This window comes from Microtus ochrogaster, unplaced genomic scaffold (assembly GCF_000317375.1).
Source record: "Microtus ochrogaster isolate Prairie Vole_2 unplaced genomic scaffold, MicOch1.0 UNK41, whole genome shotgun sequence".
Classification (NCBI taxonomy): Eukaryota; Metazoa; Chordata; class Mammalia; order Rodentia; family Cricetidae; genus Microtus; species Microtus ochrogaster.
The window spans coordinates 3,108,010-3,118,784 of record NW_004949139.1 but is presented as its reverse complement, the minus strand read 5'-3'; the positions used below and the strand labels follow the sequence as shown (position 1 = coordinate 3,118,784).

At 34.1% G+C, this 10,775-nt stretch overlaps 1 protein-coding gene across 1 annotated transcript; it reads left to right on the top strand.

The window, feature by feature from the left end:
* The first annotated feature begins 9,594 nt into the window (after positions 1 to 9,594).
* On the top strand, positions 9,595 to 10,542 carry LOC101982642 (olfactory receptor 52D1-like). Its single transcript, XM_005368851.1, has one exon. The coding sequence runs from the start codon at positions 9,598 to 9,600 to the stop codon at positions 10,540 to 10,542; it is 945 nt and encodes a 314-aa protein (XP_005368908.1). The 5' UTR covers positions 9,595 to 9,597.
* Positions 10,543 to 10,775: the final 233 nt, after the last annotated feature.

Here is a 10,775-nt window from a genome sequence, read left to right as displayed (position 1 = left end):
AGACATGGACGGAGGGTGGAGGACCTTGGACTTTCCACAGGGCAGGGAACCCTGACTGCTCTATGGACTGGATAGGATTGGGGGGAGTGGAAGAAGGGTGGGAGGAGGGGGAGGGAAATGGGAGGCTGGGAGGAGGCTGAAACTTTTTTTTCCTTTTCTCAATTAAAAAAATACAAAAATAAATAAATTAATTGATAAATAAATTGTGCTCTAATTTTACAGAGAAACCCTGTCTCAAAAAATAAATTGTGCTCTAATTTTGATGAGGATAACATTGAGTTTGTAGATTGTTTTTGATAGTACGGTCATTTTTACTATGTTAATTCTGTTGATTAATGAGGTCTTTCCATCTACTAATATCTTCTTCAATTTCTTTCTTCAAAGACTTGAAGTTTTTATCTAAAAGTCTTTGACTTGCTTGGTTAGAGTTACCCCAAGATATTTTATATTATTTGAGACTATTGTGAATAGTGTTGTTTCCCTGATTTCTTAGTCCATTTGCCATTTGTATATAGAAATGCTACTGATTTTTGTGATTTAATTTTGTATCCAGATACTTTGCTTAATATGTTTATCAGCTTTACAAGTTCCCCAAAGGAATTACTAGGGTCACTTGTGCATGCTGATACATAATCTGACAGTGAAGATACTTTGACTTCTCTCCTTCCAATTTGTATCCCCTTGACCTCCTCCAGTTGTCTTACTCTAGCTGGAACCTCAAGTACTACATTGAGTAGATATGGAGAGTGGAAGACCATGTCTTATTGCTGATTTTAGTGGATTTTACTTTGGGTTTTTCCATATTCAAGTTGATGTGTGCCTAGTAAAGGCTTTCTTTAAGCTGCCTTTACTAGGTTTAGGTATGACCCTTGTGTTTCTAAACTCTCCAGGTTTGTTATCAAGAAAGGGTGTTGGATTTTTGTCAAAGGGCTTTTCTATACCTAATAAGATGATAATGTGGTGTTGTCTTTCATTTTGTTTATATGATGAATTGCATTTTTTATTTGTAATTGACCATCCCTTTATCTGTGGGATAAAGCTGACCTGAACATGATGGGTGGTCTTTTTGATGTGTTCTTTGATTCAGTTTGCAAGCGTTTTATTGAGTATCTTTGCATTTATGTTCATAAAGAAAATTGTTCTGTAATTCTCTTTCTTTGTTAAGTTTTCATGTGGTTTAGGTATCAGGATAAATGTGGCCCAATAAACTTAATGGAACAAAGTTCCTTTTGCTTCTATTTAGTGGAATAATTTGAGGAGTAATGGTGTTAACTCTTCTTTGAAAGTCTGGTAGAAATCTTTACTAAATCTGTACTAAAACTGTCTTGCCCTGGACAATTTTTTTTTTGGTTAAGAAACTTATGACTGCTTCTCTTTCATTAGGCAGGTTATGGGTCCATTTAAATTGCTTATCTGATTTTGATTTAACTCATAAGTGATATCTATAAAGAAAATTATCCAATTTTAATTTTTTTAGATTTTCCAATATGATAGAATATAGGTTTTTAAAGTGTATTCTTATGTTTCTTTGGATTTCCTCCTCAATGTGTATTGTTATATCCCTCTTTCATTTTCTGGTTTTCTTAATTTCGTTATTTTTTTCCTTGTCTTTTAGCTAATTCTGGAAAGGGTTTATCAATATTACTGTTTTTTTTTTCAAAGAATCAGTAGTTTTTTTCAATGATTCTTTGTATTGTTCTCTTTGTTACTATTTTATTGATTTCAGCTCTGAGTTTGATTTTTTTCCTTGCCATCTGCTCCTTTGTGTGTAATTTCTTCTCTTTGTTCTAGAACTTTCAGGTATGCTGTTAAGTTGCTAGTATTAGATCTCTCCAGTTTTTCATATAAGCACTTAGTGCTGTGAACGTACCTCTGAGAATTGCTTTCATTGTGTCCCATAAGACTGGGTATATTATGTATTCATTTCCATTAATATATACAAGGTCTTTAATTTCTTTCTTGAACCATTTTTCATTCAATATAGACTTGTTCAGTTTCTATAAGTTTGTAAGTTTTGTTTCTTTCCTTCCTGAGACACAGCTTTAACTAGTAGTGGTTTTATAGAATTCAGGGAGTTACTTCAATTTTCTTTTATCTGTTGAGACTTGCATTGTGTCTGAGTATGTGGTCAGTTTTGGAGAAAGTTCCATAAGGTGGAGAGAAAGTATATTCTTTTGTATTGAGGTGAAATGTTCTGTAAATATCTTTTAAGTCCATTTGGTTTGCTTGCTGGTATTCAGTTTTGTTTTGTTTTACTTATTTTTTTATTGAAAATAAATTTTTGTATAATATATTCTGATTACAGTTTCTTCCTCCCCCAGTTCCTTCCTGATACTGCCAGTCTCCTGCCCACCCAAATTCACACCCTTTCTTAGCTTTAAAGCACTACCATAGAGAAAAAGGATTACAAAAGTAATTTGATCAAAGAGGAACAAGGATCAAGCAAACCTCACTATACTAATATCTGACAAGATAAACTTCAGACTCAAACTAATCAGAAAAGAAAAAGATGGATATGTCATTCTAGTTGAGGGAAGCATTTATCAAGAAAACATTACTACACACCCACAGCTTTGACTCATTCTACAGATGTTCCTGCAGCACATCCCAGGCAGATTCCACACACACATAAACTTCCTTTTATAATCTCAGGAGAAACTTTATTTAGATATTAATTTCCCTTCCTTCTTTCCAAACTTCTCTCTACCTCAAGATCCCAAGCACTGAAATTTCAGTCACAAGCCGGCTTTTAGCCAGAAGCACCTTGACTCACTCTGTCTGTAGTTTATTTGATGACCTTGTTCTCTACATTAGGAACATGGAAATCTTCTGACTCTTTAAGAACATGTCTGGAAAATGAAGCTCTGCGTGTTGTGGCCGTGCTCCCACTGTGTGCAGAGGAAAACCAAAGACAGGAACAACCAAATCAAATGTCAGAAAAACAATACATTTAAGTTATAAAATCTGAAAACAAACTCAGAGAATTATCTGTTAAACTTCTGGAAATAATCATATCAGGATATCAAGTTGTATATATTATTTTAAGTATTTTTAATAGGCAACCAAAAAAAACATAAAGATGGCTCAGCCTATACAGGCCCTATCCAAACTTGACTGCCTGAGTTCCCCAAGGACCTAAAGAGTGGAAGGAAAGAACAGATTCCCAAGGACTGTGTTTCGACCACCACATGCAGCCTTAACATTCAAGCACAAACACACCAACACTGTAAACACACACACATACATAAAGTAAAATAAATAAAAGAGTAAGCTATCAATATATATTTTGAGCTATAAATACATTTTAGTGAATAGAAGCAATTTTAGTAAGGATAACATTACAAATGAAACTATATAGATGTGTTATTATACACTGTTCCCTCAAAACATATAAGAAGAATGCAAGTATCGTAAATAAATTATGAAATTACAAATTTCAGTTCACCAAGTTGCAGAGAGTAGCACAAAGATACTTGGAAAATATGTTCAAAACCCCCGACTCTCGGGATAGTGTAAAAACGTCGACTGACAGAAAAAATCAGGGCTGCTTCACTAAATGTAGCTAATTTCCACATTAATGCTTAGATGTAATACAGTTCTCATCAATTTGTTATTTCATATGACTCAATAATTTTCTGTGTAATTTGTCACGATGAATTATAAAAATGACACATTAAATACTATAATTTGTACCTAGGCATCAGAGAAATATAGGTAGAAAAGTACCTTGTGATTCCATCTAATGTTGATAGTAACAGCAGACATTAAGATGCCAACAAAAAATGCTCACCAGGCTGCAGACAAAGGCAATATAAACATTGCTGATGAGAATATAAACTAGCCAACCCACTATGGAAGCCAAGGAGTATTTTGAAGAAAAAAACTATAAAAATCTTTCATAATGACTCAGGTATAATACTCCTGGACAGTCAAAGAACTCTAGGCCAATATATCACAGATTTTTTTTCATTCCAGTAGTTCTTACAGCAGTGTCTATAACAGGCAAACCATGGAGCCAAGCCTGGGTTCAACAGGAGATTAGATGAGGGAAATGTGTTATATACGTACAAGGAATATTACCCAGCCACAGGGAAGAATGAGATTGTGTCAGTTTGCAGGAGAATAGAATCATCTGGAGATAACCATATAAGTGAATCAAGTCAATGCCAGAAAGACAAATATCAGATGCTTTCTCTCATTGGTAGCTTCTAGATTCTGTATAATATCAAATGCTTTCTCTCATTGGTAGCTTCTAGATTCTGGATACCTGAAGTCATGTTTGCATATATGTCATCAAAGTAGAAGCAGAGCAGTCTAGGGAGCAAATAATAGAAAGAAAATACAAGAAGACGACAGGGGGCTCTCAGGGGACTCTGTTTAGTACATACATGTGTGAATACTTTATTTAAAAGAGTTCTTCTGAGACTTAAGCAGTCCTATCAGGAATCAGGTAGTGGAGAATTGACATCTGGCTGATCTCTATGTTTCTGGATTCTGCTGTTATTGAGATGTTGGCTTTAAGTATCTGTATAGATTTCTGATCTCAAATTTCAAACCCCCAGTGGTTTCTCTTCCTGACCCCATGGAGAAGTCATTCTCTTTCCCTGCCAATGGGAGTCAGAAGCAGCTGGAAGCTGACCATAATGAGTTCAAATGGAAAAGGTATAAGTCATAAGAGAACATGGCCTGCTCAAGGACTCACCCTGGTCCACAAGAATGTCTAGTGAGGTAAGGATTGCACAGTAACTCTCTTTATGACGTGGGAGAGCATCAGGCTAGAGGAGGGAGTGAGGACTCTGTTTACAGCAGCCAGTTACTTAAGCAGGCTTGTGTAAAATTGCTTTGGGTTGACGAACACCTTCGGATTTGTGGTTCCCATTAAGACTACATTGGCCATACAAGCAATGGTAGCTATTCTTTGATATATCTTTGATAAAAACTGAGAAGGAATTGCAATTTTTTCTAAGAACAAATGACTTTTCTATTTATTCCAGTATTCCTAGAAGACTGACAAAGATGGGAATAAGCTGTATCAGCATATATACTGGGCAGACCTCACAGGTCTGTGATAGTTAAGCAATGTTTTCTCCTTCTCAAAGCATTCCTGGTCATTTCATTTGCTAATCCTGCTCTGCATTGTTTTAGGTATAATGTAGATATTGAAGTTTTGTAAATGTTTTAAAATCCCAGGTTTGTAATTTTATGGTACAACAGCTTTGAATAAGCTAAAACTGTAATTACTTATTTTGTGACTTTTCAACAATACAATTTCCCCCATTTTTTATATTGACTAGTATATATTATGGTTCATAAATATCATTTCCTAGAGTTATCTATGTCATAAGTAGGATTACCAACCACCAAATATTAAAACAGGGAATGAAATGGGAGTAAGAAAGTAGCATCTCATAGATTCTCTATTTGTATTGTCTTTATATCATTCATGTTAAAAGATGTGTCAAGGATTCATAATTTACCAACATCATACATCATTGGTTTTATTCTTAACCAAAGCATATTTAAATTTATTCTATGTTACCAAGCTTTTCCATCAGGCCGTAAGAAAAAAATCAATAAAGACTTATAGAATTCAACTCTGTTGGAGAACAATCCTTCAACATATCTTAAAATTTAATGCTATAATCAAGAAATTGTTGCTGCCATGTAGTTTGAGGATTTCTTCAGGAGGTGCATGGAATTTTTTATCATAAATAACTGCTTGTCTTAATATTATATTGAAATTATGTACTTTGTCATCTGTCCCTTTCTTTTCCCCTATTGATTCATTAAAAATAGCAAAGGAAAAGTATTATTTTAATCAATGATAATCTCTAATATATTAAGTGAGAAACTATTAACCAAATATAAAACACAATATGACAAAAAGTAGAAGATAGATAAGTGCCATATCATAAGGACACTAGTAGCAAGTGTTAATGATAGCTCAAGAAAGCTAGAAAAACATAACAAAGGTGATATGTGAATAGAGTCTTCGACTCTGCTCAGAAGTTATTAAATATTTCATGTATGGGTAATCCCACCAAGAACAAATGGCATGTGCTCATTGATTTCATAGACTGAAGACTAGGCAATTATGTATACAAAGAGGAGGGAAGAAATACATTTCAAATGGTAGCTAAATTGCTTAACATTTTGAAATACAGGGAACCCCATTTTTTGCATAATACTTTGTTTTGTGGTTTCTTTCTGATGATTATAATCATAAGTTTCCATTGCATGCTTACTTCTTATAATGCCACAGGAAAATCAAGCTAGCAATGAATATGTTGTAACTGTTTAAAAAGATAAGCATAATAATAAAGGAAAATTATACATAATCTTCGTTCCCTTTATTGTCAATCACTCACTTCAGAGTGCCAAGTTGGATGCATACCCATATATTTTGTTTCTTTGTTTATAAAGCACTCAGTATAAATGTGTTTGTATTATATACATACATCCATATGTGTTTGTGTGTATACCTCAGTAACACTGGAAAAATAATGCTTACTTTATATGATGTTCATATAAGTTTATAGAAACATTCACTATTAAATTACCCAGAGTTATAATATTAAAATTGTAATTAAGTATAATTATCTTATAGTGGAATATTATGAATAATTCAATATCATTTACTACAGATAGTATCATAATAATGACTTACTGCATAGAGTTTTATGTGTACATATATAACTGATAGAGTTTCAATTCATTAGGCTACTCTGCCTAAACATTATTTTAACAATAATGGTTAACTTATTATTTTCCATGTTTTTATTAAAATATTTAGTATTAATCTTGCCATTCTGTGATTTATATTATTTTCATTTTCAATTTAATGATTAAAGTTATGGTGAAACTCATTTTAAGCATAATTATTGCACATTTGCAAATACCATAGTCTGGACTATTTTCTTTCTTAACGTACTCCTATTTTCTACTGAGAAAAATGTTTACACTGTATAAAGGTAAGAAAAAAATAGCAAAGGAGAAATTTTAAATATACCCAGTGTGTGTGTTCTTTTTAAAATTCTGGCTTATTTGTTTTTTGTTTGTTTCTTTATTTACCTGTTTTCTTTCTAAGAAAAGAGAAAGAAAAAGCAAAGAGTAGAGTTGGGGAAGTGAGAAGGATAGGAAGAAATTGGAAGGAAGGAAATCTTGATCAGAAAATAATCAGAATATTTTCAATAAAAAAGAATATTAAAAGCCCTAAATATAGAACAAAATATACAGAATTTAATTTTAATAAAATTTTGGAAGCTAAATAAAAATATATTGTTCTAGAGGTGCACACATAAACTTAACCCCAGAGCAGCAGAAGGCTAAGACTGAGAGACTGTAGTTACCCTGTGTCTGTTAGTTGTATTAAGCATTCCTGATTGAGTGGATGCATTGGAAAGGGGTTTATTAGAAAGAAGATCTAAGTTTTAGAGTCTATTCTTTGTGACATTCCAAAATAGGGATATCAATCATAATCCATCAATAACAGTGACAGGGCTGCATCTTTATCTATATCCATATTTCTGTTGCTTGCAACATCACTATAGGACCATATAATTAGGGGAATTTAATAGTGGAATTTAGCATGAAGATTCTGAAATCAATGTCTGGATTTGTTATCTATTAACTGTTTATCTATGCAATTGGTTTAACCAGTACTCATGAATGACATTTACATTTCATAGTGCATGAATTTTTCTCAGAAAAAAACATGACTCTACTATCTACTGAAAATTGGAAATATTAACTTTTATATCATTACATAACATTTAAATAATTTGTTATTTTTAGATTCTTCTTCTGTTCAATATTTGCCGTGACTTACAAACGCCATGACCTAGACATTCTGGGGCTCTTCACATACATGTGCCCAGTTCTTCCAAGCCCCAAAGAATATATATCCCTGCAGTCACTGTAAGTAAAATAGTGAACTAAGTAATTCTTTGGACAGGAAACGTCATAAACAGGCTAAGAGTCTAAAATACTATTTTTTTTCTGGTTTTTCAAAACAAGTTTTCTCTGTAGCCTTGTAGACCAGTCTGGCCTCAAATTCACAGAGATCTGCTTGTCTCTGCCTCCCAAGTGCTAGGATTAAAGACATGCACCACCACGAATTCATTATTAATGATTAGCCTTCTATGAACTTTCTGGTTCAGACATTGTTGGGTAAGGGCTTAAGGGTTGATTAAGAAAAATACATAATAAAAGCACTCTGTGTTGTATACATATGTATTATAATAAATGCAAATGTTTCAGTACACCTTCAATTACTTTTCTTTTTTATTGATTTTATTGAGCTATACATTTTTCTCTGCTCCCCTCCCTTTTTCTCCCCTCCCCTTCAACCATCTCCCATGGTCCCCATGCTCCTAATTTGCTCAGGAGATCTTGTCTTTTTCTAATTCCCATGAAGATTATGTCTCTCTTAGGGTCCTCTTTGTTGTCTAGGTTGTCTGAGATTGTGAATTATAGGCTGGTTTTCTTTGCTTTAAAAAGTGATTTTAGTAGCATTCTAATAGTCTAAAACAAAACTAATGTGATCAACAAATGGCGATATGATCCTAAGTGTGATATTAAATAATACAAGAGAAATGTTCAGTTACCTGGCAAATTCGAATGGCTTGGATAGAATAGAATGCCTGTAGAGTCAACTTAAGGGAGTGAGCATTGCTTGACTAATATGATATATAAAATGAAATCATGGGAGCTGAGACTGCTAATTCCAATCAAATTAATGCAAGAATCACTGCCTAAAAGCCAATAAATTTCTGCATGCATGAGGCCAATGCTGTGCCTTGATCATCTTCTAACTCAGTTCTCATCCTAGTTTTGACATCACTTTCAATAATAGTCAGGCAGAGGTGGATGAATGTTCTTCCAATCATTTCATAACATTGAAACATTTTCCTAAATATTGGTCTTCTTTAAGTTTAAGTACTGAATCAACTGGAATTTATGAAAATAGTTACTAACATCTAAAAAACTATAAATTCTGTGTGGAACATCTCCTTTCATGTCTCATGTAACACTCTAATGTTTATTTTTCTATATCCATAGCTCTCATGTATTCATTAATTTCCAGTTGGTTTTACTTTTTAAGGAAAAATATTAATACAAAAATATATAAACGAAAATAGAGAAGTCAATATATAGAAAAGGCATTAAGGTTGTTTACTGCATGGAAGATACAATAATTAAATGCATCTCAATGAAGAAGTAATAAAACTTTTTTAGTTTTCACTGCTAGTAAAATCTAGATTTGAATTTAAGTGATGCTGTTTTCAAGACTGACTATAATTTTAGGTGATTATACTATATAATGAAATGATTTGTATGTAGATATTCACAAGAATTCCAGTAGATCTGTGGAATATATCTCCCGACATCTTGACTTCCCTCTTTTAAATATTTATTAATAAATATTGTTTCTTTATCTTTTTATTAATTTGTGTTTTTGTGTGTTTGTTTTTTGATACAGTGTTTGTCTGTGTAGTCCTGGTTGTCCTGCAACTCACTCTGTAGGCCAGGCTGGCCTCCAATTCAGATTAATATTGTCTTTTTAAAGGTAACATACACATACATTTCACACTTACCATGTTGATATATAATAAATCTGATGTCCATCCCTCAACCTTCATTCTCATTGGCATTCCTGGGTTGGAGGCAGCACACCTGTGGCTTTCCATCCCCTTTTGCATGGGCTACATTTTGGCGCTAGTGGGAAACTGTTCTCTTCTGTTCATCATCAAGACAGACTCCAGCCTCCATGAGCCAATGTACCTCTTCCTCTGCATGTTGGCAGTGGCTGACCTTGTGGTGTGCACTACAGCTGTTCCCAAACTTCTCAGTCTCTTCTGGTTTAATGATGGAGAGATTCCCTTTGAAGCTTGCCTCACTCAGGTCTTTCTAATCCACTCTTGCTCAACTATGGAGTCTGGTTTCCTTGTAGGGATGGCTTTTGACCGTTATGTGGCCATTTGTAACCCATTAAGACACTCAGCTATTTTGACACACACTATAACTGGGGCAATGGGCCTGGCTATTGTATTTCGGGGAGTGGCCTTTCTCAGTCTTCACCCTTTTTTGCTACGCTGGCTTCCCTATTGCAAGACTAATACAATTTCCCACACGTACTGTGAGTTCATGGCCCTCATCAAGATTGCCTGTGCTGAGACGAGCATCCGCCGAGCCTACAGCCTCATTGTTGCTTTCCTCACTGGGGGTGTGGACTTCATATTGATCATTTGTTCTTATGTCCTCATACTCAATACAGTCTTCCACCTCCCTTCCAAGGATGCCAGACTCAAGACTCTGGGCACCTGTGGCTCGCATGTCTGTGTCATCTTAGTGTTCTATACTCCTGCCTTTTTCTCCTTCCTCACCCACAGGTTTGGGCACAAAGTTGCTCCACATGTACACATACTTGTTGCCAACATGTATCTTCTTGTGCCACCTATGATGGATCCTATTATTTACGGTGTAAGAACCAAGAAGATAAGAGACAGGTTCATTAAATTGTTTAGTCTTCAAAGAATTTGAATTTTGTTGTTTTGTAGTTGAGTAACATCAAAATGGAGCATTGCAATTTTGACCTTACTTGCTTGTATCATTATTAAGACCCTTTTCTAGGATCAAATGATTGTGTTGTTTTGCTAAGAAGTAATCTATCCAAATGTCATTTCTGCTTTGCGATCCCTACCTAGATTTTTTTCTGAGAATTTCAGAACTCTTTCAAGATGAAATGTAAGTATTCCAAAATGGGGTCTCATTGT

What these genes read in the sequence shown, in the direction of transcription:
- LOC101982642 (XM_005368851.1), top strand. Translation starts at nt 9,598, where the DNA reads ATGTTGATATATAATAAATCTGATGTCCATCCCTCAACCTTCATTCTC.